At 53.7% G+C, this 18,467-nt stretch overlaps 5 protein-coding genes across 5 annotated transcripts; 3 read left to right on the forward strand and 2 right to left on the reverse strand.

Annotated features, from left to right (window-relative positions):
• Positions 1 to 80: 80 nt before the first annotated feature.
• Positions 81 to 7,571, reverse strand: NCS54_00343600 (Non-specific serine/threonine protein kinase; the record flags this gene model as incomplete). Its single annotated transcript, XM_053149010.1, has 5 exons — positions 81 to 524; positions 574 to 5,052; positions 5,105 to 7,326; positions 7,379 to 7,446; positions 7,507 to 7,571. 5 exons carry the CDS (start codon positions 7,569 to 7,571, stop codon positions 81 to 83), a joined length of 7,278 nt encoding a protein of 2,425 aa, XP_053004985.1.
• A 580-nt stretch (positions 7,572 to 8,151) lies between these two features.
• Positions 8,152 to 9,120, forward strand: NCS54_00343700 (Replication termination factor 2; the record flags this gene model as incomplete). The annotated part of the gene is made up of 1 exon (XM_053149011.1): positions 8,152 to 9,120. The coding sequence occupies exon 1, from the start codon at positions 8,338 to 8,340 to the stop codon at positions 9,118 to 9,120; it is 783 nt and encodes a 260-aa protein (XP_053004986.1). The 5' UTR covers positions 8,152 to 8,337.
• A 656-nt stretch (positions 9,121 to 9,776) lies between these two features.
• Positions 9,777 to 11,725, reverse strand: NCS54_00343800 (Zn(2)-C6 fungal-type domain-containing protein; the record flags this gene model as incomplete). Its single annotated transcript, XM_053149012.1, has 2 exons — positions 11,568 to 11,725; positions 9,777 to 11,511 (listed from the first exon to the last, which is right to left on the reverse strand). The coding sequence occupies exons 1-2, from the start codon at positions 11,651 to 11,653 to the stop codon at positions 9,777 to 9,779; spliced, it is 1,821 nt and encodes a 606-aa protein (XP_053004987.1). The 5' UTR covers positions 11,654 to 11,725.
• Positions 11,726 to 12,919: 1,194 nt separating this feature from the next.
• Positions 12,920 to 14,854, forward strand: NCS54_00343900 (Beta-lactamase domain-containing protein; the record flags this gene model as incomplete). The annotated part of the gene is made up of 3 exons (XM_053149013.1): positions 12,920 to 13,424; positions 13,473 to 13,854; positions 13,903 to 14,854. The coding sequence occupies 3 exons, from the start codon at positions 12,920 to 12,922 to the stop codon at positions 14,852 to 14,854; spliced, it is 1,839 nt and encodes a 612-aa protein (XP_053004988.1).
• Positions 14,855 to 16,142: 1,288 nt separating this feature from the next.
• Positions 16,143 to 18,405, forward strand: NCS54_00344000 (C2H2-type domain-containing protein; the record flags this gene model as incomplete). The annotated part of the gene is made up of 4 exons (XM_053149014.1): positions 16,143 to 16,663; positions 16,717 to 17,286; positions 17,339 to 17,625; positions 17,681 to 18,405. The coding sequence occupies 4 exons, from the start codon at positions 16,143 to 16,145 to the stop codon at positions 18,403 to 18,405; spliced, it is 2,103 nt and encodes a 700-aa protein (XP_053004989.1).
• Positions 18,406 to 18,467: the final 62 nt, after the last annotated feature.

An 18,467-nucleotide genomic window follows, 5' to 3' on the forward strand; every position in this document is an offset into this window, starting at 1 on the left:
TCATCAAAGCCCTCCCAACTCCTCTAAACACATCTACAAAACAAGGGGGTATCTCAGATCCACGCAGAGACGGCCCCCGTCTACCAGAAGCTGCACCATCCGATATAGTGCTGGCACAGATTCTCCAGCTTGGTCGCCTCCATGATGAGCTTGTTGACCTGGTTGATCACGTCGAGTTCTTCATTGTTCTTGAAGTCCCGACCCGTGAGCTTCTGCGCCACGCGGTCCAGCACCTCGACTGCCCGCGCGTTCTGGCTCTCCACCTCCTGGGCGCCGTTAACCATGGGGTTGCCGTCTTGCGCTGCTGAGCTGTTGGTCCTGGCCCGGCTTCGTGATGGTGGTGCAGAGGTCTCAGCTGCGTTGAGGAGTTCAGAGGGTGCAACGTCGCTGTCGAGGATGGACTGGCGTCTAGCTCGAGCTCCTCCTGCGCCAGGGATCGGTGCGTCTCTATCAGAGCGGAAGTTGGGGCCTGCTGGCGAGGCAGCGTTGGTCAATCTCCAGGTAAGAAGGGGGTCATGGATGAACTATCACCTGTTAGTATCACATCATATCACAAGAATTAAGGCAACTCACCGCTTCCAGAACAGCCATGACACTCTCCTTGTTGTCTCTCAACACCCTCATCACATTCTCGCATGTAATCCTGAAACTACCCTCAATGTTGCTGACCTCCATCGCATACGTCAGCATGCGAGTCAGTCGGAAGGGAACGCGCTCGGGGTATTTCTCTCGCTTCATGGCAACCTCGAAACAGTCACCGAAATCAATGTGGATGATCTTGCCGGTGACTCGGTCGAGCATCAGGTTGGAAGGATGACGATCTCCCAGACCCAGGATGTAGCCCACCATGGACATGACACCCAGCGAGCGTGTGTAGTTTGTTCTTCTCTCAAGCCAGGCCTCTGACGACTTGGACTTGAGCCACAGCACACGGTACAGATCTTGGCCCGTTGTGTTGTCAAGCGCATAACCAAAGACCTCGACTTTCTGCATCAAGGTCAGGTTGTCGTAATCGGGCGCCATCTGGAGCATGATGCGGTGCTCAATGTTGAGCAGGATCTTGCGACTCTCGCGGTATTCCCTAATCAGCACGTGGAGAGTATCGCTGTTGGGAACCCAACCCAGCAGACCACTATTCTGCGATAGCGGGATGGCCGGATACCGCTGGATGTTGAGGTGGCGCTTGTAGCACTCCGAGTCGTGGGCCAGGAGGGTGTTGCACAGGCCAAACAGCTGCATAACTCGTTCGTCCTGGCGAATATCTTCGTGGCCCTTGAGCAGGAAGGCTGATGACTTGCCATCGCTGCCGTTGATGTTGAGCTTCCGCGGCCGCTGCTTAGAGTTGATAACGCTAAACGTCGTCTCGAAGGACATTATCCTCACGATCGGCTGTCCGCTCTTGTACGTTCCGGGGACAGCCAGGTCAAGGTTCTTGGCGTTAAGCAGCTTGGGTGAGCAATAGGTCAACTCCAGGGTCGTAACCTGAGGTAGCTGTCTGCTGATCCTGCGGAAAACCTGATAGTACAGGTCCCAGGCTTGGTTAAGATCGTTGACATCCTGGCTTGTCTCGTATTGTCGGCACCAATCTTGAGCCTCCTTCAGATCCCGGCCAAAGGCCTGGGCAAAAGAGATCTCTCGAAGGGTCTCGGGTCCTCGCTCGAGAAGCTCGTGCAGTGGCTCAAGAGTCGCAAACATCCCTTCAATGTTGTGATCGCCAAAGTACAGTCGAGATGCTTCTTCCAGTCCCTCGTGCCAGAGCTCATGCCACAAGACAGCCACACGGATCAGCTCATGACTGACCGTGTCAGCCTGGGCAACCAGGTTCGCGCTGTGCTGTCGCATGCTGTCCATAATCTGGGCGGCAGAGCGCGATCTACGGGTATTCTGCCACGACTTCATAGCCACGGTCAGAGGGTACACCAGAGCCTGGGGGTGAGCTCGTCCGACATCAGCGAGCAGGTTATGAACGGACTGCTGGACGCGCTTGTTAGGCTGGTTGATTCTGGCAATGAGCTGAGGAATGACCTCCAGCCATGTGTCGACGCTGACGTTGGCAAAGCCTTCTGTCACGGCCGCGTTGACATCGGCACTGCCTCCATGTGTGAACCAGAGCGTGAGCAACCGGAGGGTATCCTGCAGCGAGCTTCCCGCTGACAGGGCAATCGACTTGAAGAAGCCCTTGACGGCCGGGACAACGTGTTCTATCACCATAGCCTGATCCGTCCTTGACAAGTGGCCTTCGTTTCTCGCTGACAGCGCCTGGACAATCTCAAAGTTGGCTAGTGCCCAGGCATGCCAGGCCTTATACCATCGAGGGTTGTACTTTGTCGCTTGCGAGTAGGAGGTAAGAATGTCCTGGACCTGGGTGTATTGCCAGTCGTCCTTGTTGAGAGCAATCAACCACTCGCCCTGTCTGAGGTAGCATTTGGCCAGCAGCACCGTCTGGTCATACAAGGCGCGTTGAGTCTGTGGGCTCATGAGGGAAGGGTCCATCTGATTCTGGAAGCCATACTCGGTGGCCATACCCATATCGCCGCCAGTCTGAGCACTGAGATGGGCCCTAGCGATATCCAGGCGATGGGCGGCATCGTTGGTAAACTTGCGCAGGCAGTACAGAGTCTTCTCAGCGGTACCAGACAACTTATAACCGGGCTGCTGTCCTAGCTCCCACTGATACTTGAGCACAGCGTAGATGACTTGCGCCGCCGTGTTCCTAGGCCCGGGCGCCGTCGGCCTCTCGTTCCAGTAGGGGATCATAGACTCTAGAGGAGCGTCGCTGCCAATGAGTTGCTTGAGCGACTTCTCGGCCAGTCCCATTCTGCCAGACTTGCGGCACAGGTTGGCAAACTTGATCCACATGTGCATGTTCTCCGACGGTGCAATCACTATAGCACGCAGTCGCAGCATGCGCTGCCAAACCTCGACGTTCCTCTGGCAACCCTTCAGTCGAGTCTCCCAGGTTCGCCTCATGATGGCCTGCTTCTTCTCGTCACATTGCTTGTAGACGATGAGCTCCTCCAGCTCAGCGAGCATCTGGACTCGGACCACAACCTGGTACGCTCGGTTGTACGACTCGCTAACCAACGCGCTCAGCTCGGTGTCCAGTCCTTCTCGGGCTTGCTGCACGCAGGCGATGGCCTCACGGAACTGGTTACGGTGGAGAGCCAAGATTGCTCCAAAGAATGATCGGTCAGGCGAGTACCTCTTGAGTGACGAGAGATAGTTGTCCATGGAGTCCCACTTATTCAGACCCCATGCAGCAGCCGTGGCGAGGGGCGCTATCATCCTCTGGACCTCGGGCGTCGAGTTGGCCCAGGTGCTGCCCGTCAAGGTAGCCAGTGCTTCCCACTCGCCCAGGGCGTGCAAACAACGCATCTTACCCATGACAATGTCGACAGGAATCGCCTGGTCTTCAGGCACCTCCGACTCTCGCTTGTTGTAGAAAGCCAGTGCTTCCTCCCATCGCTCCAACTTCTCGAACCATGTCTCCCGCAGCTGAATGCCTTCCTTATACAATTGAGCTTTGCGGAGAATACCGATAGCAGCATCAGACTGCTGAAGCTGGTTGTTGATAACGATCAGGGCCTCGACAGCGCCACTGCTCTGGTCCTGCAAGAACTCGAGTTCCTTGTAGTGCAAGGCCTTTGCATAGGCGTGACAGCGAGCAGCCTCCCTACCCAGCACCCGAATGTCAATCGGCAAAGCCTTGTCGTCATGCTCCATAAACTCGGCAAGGTTGAGCAGAAGTCCAAGCAGATCAGGTGGGACATTCTCTGACTTGATGGCGCTTTCGATGTTCTGGATGAGCTCGTCCTGGAACTGTTCGTACAGCTCGCTCCAGCATGACACAAACGCCGAGTTGAACAGTTCTCGTGCTAGAGGCAGGTAAACGCTTGCGAGACTAGCACAGGCTCGCAAGGCGTGGTTCGGGGATTCAGTCAGGAGAGTTGTGCTGAATCGTCGCAGCCATTCTTGCCAATCTTCCTTGGTCGACTTGCCCTTAGTGTCCCAAGCAGCCTTGAGATGAATGGCGTTCATCTCCAGCTTCTTCGTTCCTTGATCAGCAAAGGTGGGCTCCTCCGATCCATCGGCAAATCGGTCGGCAGAGCTCAGATCCTGAGGCAGAACCTCGCCTTTCTGGAGCTTGCTGACAAAAAGCTCGTAGTTGGGGTGCTGGATCTGATGCTGGTTGATAGTCTTGTTGACGGTACCCATAAAGTGGAGGTAATCCTTGCCCAGCTGCTGGATGAGGGCGCAGAGGGTGTCTAGAGCAGCCAGTCGCAGCTGAGGCTCTCCCATGTCCAACACACGTGTCAAGGGGTGGATAATCTTTGCAGCGTAGTCATTGAGGTTGACTTGACGCGAGATCTTTCCAATTGTGTCGATAGCCTGCTTTCGAATGAAGGTAGGCTGGCCCTGCTTCTCGAATGTGCGGACAATCACAGGAATGATGAGATGCATGTACTCTTCGGCACTCGCACCGAACACCAGGAAAGCATGCATCACCCTCTCCGATGGGGTGCGCTTGGCAGAGGTGTCCTTGTCAAGAACGCCGAGCATCAGCGGAAGAAGACTGGCCAGGTAAATCTTGAACTCTCCCTCAAGAGATCTCGAGATGGCCTCAACAAGAGACATGATGGTGGTCTGAAGCGATGGTGAGGTATGCCAGTATTCTTGCAAGATCTCGACAATGTCCGGGAGATAATTTCTGATATGCTGTCGGACAATGCTGACGAGAGTTGCCAACTGGTTGAAGTAGGACTCCAATCTTGTGGAGGTAGCTGACCTGATGACATGGAGGAAGGCCGGTATGATTCTATCAAGAAACGACACACACTCCAGTCCCAGGGTGCGAAAGATGTTCATAATCGCTTCAATCACAGCTGCGTGATGCTGGACTAGAGATGGATCTTTGAGGATTTGCAGAAGCGCGTTGATAACGACGGTCGGGAAATACTCCTTGTTTGATGGAGTCAAGCCCGTCATCATGAGGGAGATGTCTGTCATCTGGTTGGACTCGAGACGTCGGGCATCTGGTGTTCGTTCTTCGACCTGTGAGCTCGATTAGTATCCAATTTATGAGAAGAGTTCTCGGAAAACCTACCTGATGCTTGTAAGGATCGAGGGCACCAAGGATACCCATCAGTTTGATGGTTTCCTGTCGCAATGGCGCTCGTTGTCCCTCGGTTCGGATAATGCTCTGGAGAATCTCCAAGAGCTGTGGATATTCAAGGTAGGGCTCGATGACATAGCCGGAGTTGCTGGCCAACTGTCCCAGGGCGTGCAGAGCAGCTTCTCGCTTCGAGTTGGAGCTCTGGTCTTGCAGCGCATCAATGATGAGCGGCATCAGGCGGTCCTTGTATGGCAGCATGTCCTCGCCGCCCACAGTTGCAAGCTCACCAATCGCCTTGAGAATGGTGGCCGCCACTGAAGGGTTAGAGTCGTTCGCCTTGGGAAGTAGAACCGAAATCATGGGCTCGACATAGGGCTTGATGAGGGACTGCGCATTCTGAACCAAGAGACTCAGGAGCTTGGCACTCTCTTCCTTGCTACGGGCGACGTCGGAGAACTCAAGCTCAGTGAGCATCTGAATGAGAGTCTTGCGAAGCGAAGGGATGACATATGCCGGGTTGTATCTAGCCAGACGACCAATGATGGAGATGGCAACTTCTCGAATCGAAAAGACCTCGTCGTTGAGAGCGAAGAACAGGATGCGAATGTTTTCCGCCTTGGCTAGATGTCGGTCAAATCGCTCGTCAAGAGCCGCCAGGACGGTCCGTCTGATGTTAGGTTCTGGGTCTGAGACTCCGACGGTCAAGAGCTTCTCAATGACATCGCCGACAACCTGGAGCGCATGGTAACTGGTCTGGTTGACAATGGGGTCACGGACGTAAAGCTGGCAGCAGGTCAAGGCCGCAGCTTCACGAATTTCCGGATCCTCATCCTCCACGTACTTGATCGCCACGTCACGCACAAACTCGTTCAGAACATGACCGGAGAAGTCGAAGCTTCCGAGAGTGTTAAGCGCCAGCTTCACCTCGGCCCTCCGGTGCTCATAAGCCAGGGGGTCCTTGGCGTCCTTGGGGATAATCGGCACCGAGTTGAGTGTGTTTGGCTGTGGTGCGCCAAGAGGCTTGAAAGGTTCACCACACAGAACTACGCTGAGCATGTCCAGTAGTCTCTCCTGGATTGTCGGCTTGACGGGTGGGATATAGAAGGCCATGTCGACAAGGGCCTGGGTGAGCTTGGGAGTGAGGTCACACGCAAAGATGGGGTCCAGCAGTGCTTCCATGTACTTGCTCAGTGTCTGGCCGACAGCCACGGCAAGTCGGCTGATGCAGTCAAAGACGGGGTCCACTGAGCCTCTCTTACGAGACTGAATGCTGAGGCCTTCGCGCACGTAGATGAGCACGCCATCGAGGTAGGGAGCGATTGCGCTTTTGACCGAGTTGGCGATGTTACCGATGGCAAGGAAAGCGTCATTACGCTCCTTGTCCTTCTTAAGCATGCCAGACAAGTAGACCATGAACTTGTGTAGCCATGTGTGAGCAAAGTCAGCTGGGGAATAGCTGGCCAGATCGGGGATCAGAAGCACCACGGTCTTTCTGATGGTCGGGTCGCGGTGATCCTTGTGCTTGAAAACAATTTCACAAGCCTGCTGGTAGTGTTCCTGCATGTACATGGCTCCCTGCTCGAGGAGCTCCTTCAGGACGAGTAGTGAACCGTGGACGGACTCGACTGTGTTAACCTTGAGTCCTTGCTTCGCTTCATTGTAAATCTTGCTCATCCACAACTGCTTCATCTCTTGGTCTCGCTCGCGGAGGATTCGGAAGCAGGCGCTAACTGTCTCTGCCGACGTCGCACGGATGAGCTGTCTGGAATCCCTAAGTCCAACCCAGATCCAGTCGAAGATGGTCGGGATGTATTGATACATCAAAGTCGGCGCGCTGCGAGCGAGTTCTCGAAGAACAAGCACCGCACTATATCGTCGCTCCTCCACACGGTCGTTCTGGAGCCATTCGAGCGCTGTGTTGACCTCCGAGTCCACCAACTCAGATATCAAGGAACCACCAGGCCGACAAAGCTTTCCCAGGGCGATCGCGGCAGGCTGCATCGGATTGATGTCTTTTCCTCGGAGGATCGTTTTCAAGTTCTGTGTGAAACGCGTATATTTAGCGGACATATCAACGCCCTCGAAATCGATGAGCGCATCGAGAGCGTAGATGCCGCCCAGGCGTTCGGAAGAGTCGTTGCCATGTGTGATGAGGTGCGTAATCTTGTTGTTAACGGCATTGTAGAAGGCGATGAATTGATCGGGGCTCAGGTCTAAGGGGAGGTTAGCAGCAGCTCGGTTCTGGGGTTTCGTCCGATCTCGTACCTCGATGGCAGACAACTACGAGCTCGCGAAGCTGTATCGCAGACCGCTTGCGCACATCGTCGCCGCTCCTACTGCAGAATTAGCATCCATGATTCATCAGGCGCAGCTAGCAGCCACTCAAAGCCTACCTCGAACGAAGGCCACGGGTGATGTATTCAAGCCGCTCTAAAGCGACCTGCTGTGCTTGTGCCATGTCGCCCGTATGGCACTTGGATTCGATCGATCAACGTCGCATGTACTGGGATAGGGAGGCCCCGGAAGGCGGGCGATCGCGTGGTCGGGCAAAGGTTGAGGTCGGGCGGGGAGTTGGAGATCAAGCTTCGAGTCCAACGAGGAGCGCGCAGCCGAGTACGTGTCGTCTGCTTTTGGGGAACGCGGATAACGAGGGGACGAGAAGAGATGCTCTGATGTGTATATAAGTTAATGAACGCCGCCCTCAAGCAGGCACCAGCTCAGCGAACGTCCTTCACAGGCGCATCGCTTTGTTGTTGCTGACGGGGAAGTTGAGGTTGGTAGCTTGGGTCAGGCGGAGGGCATTAGATTGACCTGAGGTTTAGAATTAGCGGGCCAGCCGTGGAGCGGTGCCGAGGTGCTAGCACAGTGTCAATTGCGGGCGTGTTTCACTTTACGTCACCAATAGACGCAAACCAGACAGTGCAGCCCACTTTCAATACGGACCAGATACAAAGACGTTAAAGCTTATCGATAAGCTCCAAATCTTAGGAATTAGGAATCGCCTCAACCTGGTAGGATCCTTGGTTGTATGTTCCACTCTCGCAACTATTCGCCCATCTTCTATCCCACGCGCCGCTCATCCATTCTATCCGCATCTTGGGGTTTCCGTTTACCTGACCACGCGACTTCAATCTCCTCTTACCGCATCTTCGAACTCCATCACCCCTGTCGCGCAGCCTGCGCCTCTCGATCGAATCCCCTGCATCTTCCCTCAATCAACAACCATGGGTAATGACGGTGGCTCGATTCCCAAGCGTCGCGAGCTTGTCAAGAACGCAGCGCGTGCCCCGACCGTTTCCGAACTGAAAGCCACCGCGCTCGAATCGCTTGCTCATGCATGGGCTCACTGCGCTCTCAGTGGCGAACCCCTCGACATCGACACCGTCGTCTCGGACTGGCGCGGGCGCCTTTACAACTACGAAGCGATCCTAAAAGGATTGATGCCGTCAGACGATCCGAACGATGTCACACCCTCAAGTTTAGGAATCAAGTCTCTGCGAGATGTGGCAAAGCTGAAGGTGTCCAAGAACGGCAGCAAGTGGGTGTGCCCCATCTCGATGAAGGAGCTGGGTCCTGCCGTCAAGGCTGTCTACCTAGTTCCTTGCGGGCACGTATTCGCCGACGTGGCAATGAAGGAGATCCAAGAAAAGGCATGTCCGGAGTGTGGTGTGGAGTTCAGCGAGGACAACATCATTACGGTCCTGGCGACCACGGAGACGGATGTCGAGCGACTAGAGAAGCGAATGGAGAAGCTCAAGGGCCAAGGGTTGACACATACATTGAAGAAGGACAAGTCAGAAAAGAAGAAGAAGCGCAAGGGTGATGATGTAAAGGAGGAGGAGGCCAAAGCCGCAGGCAAGGAGAACGGTAAGTCGGGGAAGAAGGAGGACTCCAGGATCAGCGGCATCAACAACTCGTTTGCAGCCTCGTTGACGGCCAAGGTCTTGGCTGAACAAGATGAGCGGAATAAACGGAGAAAGCTGGTGGCAGAGGCGGCCAGAGGTTGAACATGATGATAGTTAGCACACTGAATACTGATACCCCATTGATGTTGGAAACCGATCTATAATGCTTTCATACATACCTAGACGTATATGAAGTCTACCCAGCCTGCGGTGTACGGATACCAATCGATGGTTCCATGTCCGAGATAACGTGATGCTGTGTTCGCCTACACTGGCCATCAATCAATTCAGGTTTGGCAACCAGATAGCTGAACGCCAGCCATGTTTATTACAAATAAGCATATCAAGCATGAAAACTACTTTTAAAATGATAATTTTAATACTGTTTCCCGCTTCCGATATCCCGAGGCCCTTGTAACACGGCATTGATTGCGGTTGATCCATCATTCTGATTTCTCCCATGATGGACCTAGGGTAGCAAGCGAAGCAAGACAAGCAGCGGCAATCATCCACTGTGAGACATGATTAAACCAATCTGCATGGGCTATGAAGAGACAAAAACGTAAATCATTTTAGCATGTGACGTGTCAAGTCAAGCTTTAATTGGTAATGTCATGCATGTCATTTCTATCATCAACACTATTTCCTACACCTCTAATGCTCAATCATGAAACCCATCATCATCTCTGAAGAACCATCATTCGTAGTTAACAATCACCAGTACCAACTCCTCGCTTCCTTGAAATTCCATCGCATCTTTAACACCTCAAAAACTCTCTCGTAACCTTCCACTGTGTCTGCCCCGGCTCAGGATCCTGAAAGAAAGTCGTCCAAATCCCTCCATCCTCAGCTACCCCGATGATGGCATTCTTGATCCGCCGGTGCTCAGGGACTCCAAACGGCGAGTCTAGACTCGCCGACTTGAGAGCGGCGGTATCGAGCTGCTGAATACCTTCGAGGGCGGCTGTTATCGGCGACATGGGCTCGGATATGTTGCTTGGTGAGGACGTGCTTGACGCGCCGCTCCCAGGCGTGTTGCCTGCGACACTTTCTGCTGGTGTTGGATCGGTAAAGGTCGGCGGTAGTGCAGGGAGAGTGGGAGGGCTCGACACGTCAATCTTGATCTTCCTGGCGCTGCACGTGTGGATGTCGAAAGACCCGGACTCGGAAGAGCCTTGGCTTGAAGAATCCAGATTGGTGGACATAGAGCCTAATGTGAGATCCAGGGGATCCTGGATGTCGGACTCTTCAAACTCAATGATGCGAGCAGCAATCACAGACGTTTCGCGGACGTGCCAGAGATTCTCCCGCCTGTTCCGCATCTGCTCTCGAGTTAGGAGCTTGAGGGCTGCTCGTCGCAGCAAGGGATGGCGACATTTGGTCGCAGTCCAGTACACGGGAGCTACGAGCTCCGTCTCAAAGGTGAAGGGCTCCAGCTTGGAGTTTGTGGGGATGGAGCCAATGACGGAAGATGCGAGGGAGATGATGGATGCGAATGCCGGGAGATGCGCGTCGAATGCAAGCTCGGATGTTTGCAGGGATGTGGATATCCAGACCAGGCTTGCCTGATGATATATTCGGAGAATGTTCAACTGGCTCTCTAAGGCCGGAGACTGAGGACTCATCGAGGTGAGGACAGTAAAGGCGGCGTACCACCGGCTGACTTGCGACAAGAGCCGTTGCTGTTCGTTCTGGAGTTGCTGCATGACTAGAGGGTCGCAGTTAGGATCAAAGGCAAGGGCATGCGCTCTTGTACCAAACTGCAAGCCTTCATCCAGTATCAGATACAACCCGTACCGAGCCTCTTCAACCGTCGCAAACACGGCGGGCACCTCAGCCCAGGCTCTCAAGTGGTTTGGGATGGGGGCCGGGCGGCTGCCAAAGAGGAAACTTGAGAGACTTAGACGCGTGTATATCGGCACCAGCGAGCGCTTCACCATTTCCATTGTTGAAGAGTGCCCGTCGCCTAGACCTGAGAGGATCTTTCGACCCTGGCAGATGTGCATCTGAGCAGCCGAGTCGCGGTCGGCCAGGAACTCGACGCAGATGAAGAGGATGCAGACGAGGAGTGGGATAGCTGAGGGTTCATCGCGTTGAGCCCAATTGCGCAACGACGTGATAGCATTTCCATACTCTCGAAAGGCAAATCGCGTATCAAGCTTGTGTCCCGTTCTGCTCCTAGAGTCAACAGCCTCGTGAAGACTGCTAATAGCCAATATCGCGTGGCGCACGGCTGGCTCCGAGGCGCTCATCTTGATAACCAAACCACCCCAGAAGCCCGTGTCAGACGGTCCAGACAAGATCCTAGAAGTACGCGAGCGGTAGTAATCAAAAGCGCGCGTCTCAGCCGGAGACCCAAAGCCAGGCGAGGGACTAAGCGACAGAGGCTCTGGGGAAGAGTTTGGCGACTGGCGATAGCCATCGCATTTGCGACCTGTTTTGATGCATCGTAGACAATGAGGCTTTGCTTCGTCGCACTTGACTTTTCGAATCCTAGGTCAATGTCAATGAGAGGTTCAAAGAAGTAGCAAGATGAGGAGGAGACGGACTTGCAGGTTATGCAGCCAGTCCGGACCTTTTTACTCCCCTTGCGTCCCGATGGCTTTGGACTTATCTGAGACGGGAGTGAGATCATGTCGGCTAACAACAAAGAAGAGTCAAGACTAGCAAAAAATATTAGGGCAAGAACAAGAAGTCCGAGGTTCAGAGTCCGAGCCCGTCAATGAGGGGAAAAGAGGGCGGGCGATGGGGATTGTTTATTGCTTGTCATCACCAGGGGCCGATCCTTCTGCCGTGCCCGCCTTGATGCTTACAAGGGACCCCTGGAATTAAGCACAGCCCGCCCCGCGGAGAGGCGCTGTTAAGATGTTCGCGTCTAAGGCTGGGGCTGTGAGACGCAGCCACGATGAGGTGTCATTGATGGAGCCCTACGAGCTGCTGGGGCATGGTGAGAAGCTTGTTTAGTGTCTCTTGTTTCATGTCTAGTTCGGTTTATTTTGAGGTTCTTTTTGGCTTCTGGGTGTCGAAGGTTACGGTAAGTTCCGACCGAGCTGATGCCATTGAACCAAGGTCGATATTCATAGCAACGGGCTGTCAAGACATTGACAATCTATCAAAGCTTAACACAGAAGATTGAGGATGTCGAGGGGCATGAAAGCAAAATAAACAGTGAATGACCTCATGCCAACTGCCGCCACCAAGCCCAACGCCAAGAAATTGACATTCAAAGCCTGGAATAGGGCTCACATTCTGCACGAGAAACAAGCAAAACTCTAATGAAAGGAACACCAACAACCGGTTTCATCAATGCACGCAGGCCAAAGTTCCTGCATCTTCCAATGCCTTGGTAAGCGTAAAAACGCCTCAGCCTTACAAGACCTGACCGTTGAGGCTGCTCCACATGGAAGCCATCGCCAACCCTTGCTGCTCGTCTCTTATTGGTCCGCTCGGACTCGAACATCTCGGACCCTGCCGTCGCAGCCCGCGCGGCTCTTTCTTCCCTTCATGTTCCCGAGTCTGAGCCTCGATACGGCATCGGCTCCACGGGATATGCTCGCACTACAGGTCCGAGATTAGATGGCGATGGTCAAACGTGTCGTCGACGCCTTCAACTTCACGCTCACTGGATATTGTGAGGATCTTCAAATTGAAGTGGAGGCATGGTCGGGTTGTCGGCATTAGCTGGCATGGATGAGCGAGTCGTCGTCTAGCTTTGGGTGGTTCTTGTTGACGATCCCTTTAACTTGATGGTGATGGTATGAGCTCCTATCTGTGTATATAACTACTTGCTTCGACATGGAAATAACGAAATCTTCATCCTCATCCTCCATCATTCATCACTCGCTTCTTTCCTTGTTCTCAGTTAGAACATTTCCTTTCTTCAACGCACTGTAACACCAATATGCCTTCCTTCTCAAAGCTGGTGGCCGCCGTGGCCGTCGGCGCACTCTCCCTCGTCGATGCCAAAGCATGCCCTCCTCTAGGCGCCGTCTTCCCAGCTCCTCAAGCCCCAGGCGAGAGCAATCTTGTTCAAACCGCAGCTACAAAGCTCAAGGCTGGCCTCGAAGAACGGATCACCTCCAAGTTCAACACCTCAGCCCTATCGATCGGTGTCAAGTCCATCCACGAGGATGACCCGCTCTTCACCTACCACTTCACGCCTCCCAACACTGGTGAGGGCACCGACAAGGTCGATGAGAACACCGTTTTCCGAATTGCTAGTGGTTCTAAGCTGTTCACCGTGCTTGCTGCTCTTCTGAACAGCGACATTGACTTTGAGGCTTCTGTCCTCAAGTATCTTCCCGAGCTTAACGAGACTGCCAAGGAGGATGAGATCTTTTCGCTCAAGTGGGAGGACATCACCGTTGGATCTCTGGCTAGCCACCTTTCTGGCATTGGTGTTGACCGTAAGCTGTCACCTTACTCTTCTGGAACGATTCGCTAACCCGTACTAGTGGCCCAGGATTTGGGAATCATCGGATCTGCTCCCTGGGCGCAGATGGGTCTCCCCCAGTTCGCTAAGGGTGAGGGTCCTACATGCTCTGGTCTTCCCGGCACTATTCCCTGCACCAAGAAGGATCTCCTTGAGCAGGTCAACCTCCGACCTCCTGTGTATGGACCTTTCACCAACCCCGTCTACTCCAACGTTGGCATTGCTCTGCTGGGTCTTGTGGTTGAGGCTGCTGCCAAGAAGCCTTTTGCTGAGATTCTCAAGCGCGACATCTTTGATGTTGTTGGCATGAAGAATACTTATGTCGGCAAGGCCCCCCCTGTTGAGGATCTCTTTATCCCTGAGAGCGAACCCACATGGAATGCCTCTCTTGCCGTGTTCGACAGGTAAGTAACAATGATGCACTCTCGTCGGCTATCATTAACTGTTCATAGCGCCGGTGGCATGTTCTCTTCCGTTGCTGACATGCTCCTCCTCGCAGAGGGTATCCTCACCAACAAGTTCCTCCCCCCCGCCCAGACTCGCAAGTGGATGAAGCCCATCTCCAACACTGCCTCTTGGGGCTACCAGGTCGGAGCTCCTTGGGAGATCCTCCGTGGCGATAACATCACCGTTGATGGCCGCCTTATCGACGTCTACACCAAGAGTGGTGACCTTGGGCTGTACCACTCGCAAACTGTTCTCATCCCTGATTATGACATTGTCATCTCCATCATGTCGGGTGGTAAGGAGGCTTCTGCCAACCAATATGTCACCTCTACTGTTCTTAGCTCCGTCATCAACGCCCTCGTTCCTGCAATCGAGAAGGTCGGCCGTGACTCTGCCAAGGAGGCTTTTGCCGGCGAGTACGCCGACAAGGAAACCAACTCGAGCATCTCATTCAAGGTCGACAACGGTCCCGGCCTGGTCATCAACAGCTGGCAGATCCGCGGCTTCGACGTCCTCAACCATATCGGCAGCTACAGCTTCGACGCCCTCGAGTCTGGCAAAGTCGAGAAGAGCAAGTACGTTGACGCGCGCGTGTACCCCACAAACCTGAACAAGAAGGGTCAAACCGCATGGCGCACCGTCTTCGACATGACCACATCCCAGCAGGACGCCGAGTACGAGAGCGCACTCTTCTTCAAGGACGGCACGTGCCAGTCATGGTTCGCGCAGGACCGCAAGGTGTACGATTTCCTGCCCCTAGACGAGTTTGTCTTCATCGAGGGCGACGAGGGCGTCAGCACGGCTGTTAGGAACCCTGCGTTCAATGTGACCCTCACCAAGGTACGCGAGCCCGGGGCGAAGAAGGCGGCGACCAATGCAGCTGGCCAGACTCGGGAGCTGAATGCCGCGCTCGGTCTTGGTCTGGCGGTATTGGCTGCGTTTATGAGCATGTTCTAATAGCTGCAGGTCAAATATTAGGCAATAATATTTTGTGGTGGAAGGGAGATGGATGTGAGGGTGTGATAGACATTGTGTATAGAGTGTATATACTTGGAATAATTTGACGCTATCGTCCCGTGGACTGCTGCCTTGGCTCCCCTTGTGCGCCATGAAATCTGCCTCATGTTTGACGCTATTCACCCTAGAGTCGGAGGGTGGTGATTGTCGATGACTCCCTTGTTGACAGCTTCATATGGCGGCTAATGGCATTCAATGACAGCAATTGATGGCATGAAACATGACACATCTGGCCTCATCTCAACAATCTCCTGCCAACCTGAAACGGTTGTTTTGACAATGATCGTGACATCTATCAAACAGCGCCAGATTTTGGCCCCCAAACTCCCCTCCCAGGGCGAACCGTAGGGCTGACCAGCACCATCCACCGTATCGCCTGCCTGGAAGCGACACTGCCCATGCAACAACGGCCATCACGAGCGAATCAGAACGCTGGGGGCAACGCGATCACCAGGGAGCTTTGCCCCTTTGGTGGCCCCTGACGGTGGAGCGAGTGCAGGGATTTAGATATACAGGCCTCCTGTGACGTGCAGAGGTGAGGTGCTTTTTCAAGTAGGCGAGGCAGCCTGCCCTGAGGCGCTGGAGGTATTTCTGGGGGCCAAATTGCGGGGTGGTGAAATAAATGATGCATCGTGAGAAAGGAATTCTTCTTGAATATTGCGACGTTTGGAAGAAGTAAATTCACATAAAATCCTAAAAATTACAGGAAAAATATCACAATAAGATATACATATATAAATGTCTATTGGCTATCTCAATGAATTTACAGTACCTTCTCAGCTGTCTTAGGGACGGGTCTATTTCAGCTTCTCTAAGTACTGGTGTCTCATCTTTTTCTTCTCTTCCCTGCATCAAAGGATGACGGAGGGGATGCATCGCCCTCTCCGGCTCCCTTCCCTTCTTCCTCTTCCAATTCATTTATTATTAGATAACTTGAGGGTTTCATCTCAGCTTTTCTGCTACAATTAATCTTTCACTCCTTGATTTCCCTTTTCCTCTTTTCTTGCCCATTCATCGCCACTCATTCTCATTTCCTTGTCTTTTTTTTTGGTGCAACCTTAGCAGCAATTAAGTGGCAGCAGCAAAGCATTGTTTATGCTGTTTCAACTTGATTAAAGTGTTTCTTACCTTTCGTCTCATATCTCGACTCGGTTATCGTCATCATCCAAACGACCTGCATCACCATCGCTTTAACACTCTTCAAAAACCCTCTTGAAAGCCGCTTCAAATGACGGACCAGAACGGTCGCATCGGCGAGACAGGCCTTCACCATCTCCCGCTCAGGGTGCGAGAAGCGCAAGGACGCCATAATGACGGCGCCGTCTCCAAGTTCCCCAACCTTAGGAGCGACACGCGAGTAGCCAAGCGACTCCCCGAGAGTCTTCACTTTACGCCCGGCGCATTTCGTCTTCGTTCGCCTACAGAGTCTTCTATGAGTAGCATCTCATCCGCCAACGTCCCAGACTCTGCCACGACGCATTCGCTGTCAACTCTCGCCAGTCCCATCAGCACCACCTACGCTAGTTCAATTCACGAGCAGTTTGCTGCCACGACACTCGACGGCTCAAGGCCCACCAGTCGCATTTGTCATCGCCACAATCCTTCCAGCGGCACATGCTCGACTTTTGTCAATGACGAGGATGACGGCGCCATTGTCACCGGCTACCCCGATCAGTTTGAGCTCAAGATCCGCAATCTGCATGAGGATCAGAGGCCTGCCATCATTCAAGAGCCTCCTGCACCTGTAAGGTAAGAATTTGCCAACGCTTTTGGGATGATTAGGTCGCTCAAACAAGTCCCAGCCCTCTCACAGAGTCGCCAGTCAAGCAGGAGAGGGTTTTGACCCCGACCTCATCGCGTGACTCGGAAGAGCCGGATTGCAATGCCGACGAGGAAGGGTCTGAGACGGCGGAAGAAGAGGTCTCGCCGGAGGACGCCAATCTCGTTCTCAATTACACCCTTCAACTCATCTACGGGGTCGATCTCAGTGAGGCATCAATATCTCCAGACAAGGTCCAGAGCCTCGTCGCCAATTTCGCCCAAGACATTAGTCAGCACATCTGGCAGTCAGCATCTGATGGCCAACTATCCCACACCTTGTCGACTTCGAGCTCATCGTCGTCGACGCCATCCCAGGAGGGCGGACGAGGCGGTAAGCGGAAGAAGCAGGTTAGGCGTGAAGATGAAGGAGATGAGTTTAGCGACGGCGACGGCTCGGGATATCTGCCGACCAAGCGTGTTCGACCAAACCCTAAGGAGGACGAGAATCTCCGCCTGAGCTGCCCGTTCAGGAAGCGCAATCCGCATCGTTTCAATGTGAGGGATCATCACAGCTGCGCCATGACATATTTCCCCAAGTTTGCAGAGCTCAGGTTAGTTGAACCCGGTTATTCTTGTAGATGAACCACAGCTGATCCCCAGCAGACAGCACATCGTCAAGCAACACAAGCGGGATGACCCTTCATCCTACGTGTGCGACCGATGCAACCGCGACTTTGTGACGAGAAAGGAACTGCGAGATCACCAACGACTGCCTAAGGAGCTGATGTGTGATATTGCGGATCATGACGCTGAGAGCGGCATTGATCCTAGCACGGCTACCAAGCTGCTGAGCCGAAAGCGAGCGAGCGGTACCTCTCCTGACGTTCAATGGAAGGAAATCTGGAACATTGTGTTCCCGGACGACGAGGACAAAGCCATCCAGCCCTATGGTAAGGTGCCTGTTGACAACAATTAGAGGACGAACGAGTTGCTGACTTGCACTAGAATACACACCTGTGATTGAGCACTTTGAGCTCGCCGCCAACTACGAACAGGCCTTTGTTCAGCTCACGAACTCGCTCCACAACTTGATCTCGAACAAACAAACCCTCGACACCCTCTCGACAAAATTCTTCCAATGCTTCATGGAGACTCTTGACCAATGCATCACAAACGCGCAGAGCATGCCCTATACCAACCGCAGCAACAAGAAGAACGAGATTGTTCGGTCGCAGGTCGCGCAAGCAGTCGTCCAGCGGAAGGGCCGCGGTATCCTACCTCGACCAGACTCTGGAGTGGTCATGGATGACGGGTCCGAGGAGAGCGGCAGTATGATGGGAACTGGACTCAACCATAGGGACAGTGTACGGACTGTTCGCGGTGTTGTGAGGAGGGGAAGCAGCCAAATCCCCGAGACGGTGCGCGAGGTCCTCCCTACAACGACAACTCTATCGGGCGGCCTTGACGACTTGGTGCGTCAACCCTCCATGACGCCAATGGGCATGCCAACAACGATGGCCCCAGCAGATGTCCACGCCTGGAACAATAGCGTGCTCTACTCACAAGTCGGCGATGGCACCATCCTGCCGGACCAATTCATGCCGACGGGTGGTTTGACGCCGCAAACCGAGTATATGAACATGAACTGGGCGACGCAGATGTACCAGCTGCAGCCAGGTTTTGACGGGATGGGTGATGGGTTTACGGGATTTAATGGACAGCAGCAATGAAGAAAAAGGTGGCATGGTTTGATGATGCAGGCTGTGCCTGCTTGTACTTTTAGTTATAGTAT

This window comes from Fusarium falciforme, chromosome 3 (assembly GCF_026873545.1).
Source record: "Fusarium falciforme chromosome 3, complete sequence".
NCBI lineage: Eukaryota > Fungi > Ascomycota > Sordariomycetes > Hypocreales > Nectriaceae > Fusarium > Fusarium falciforme.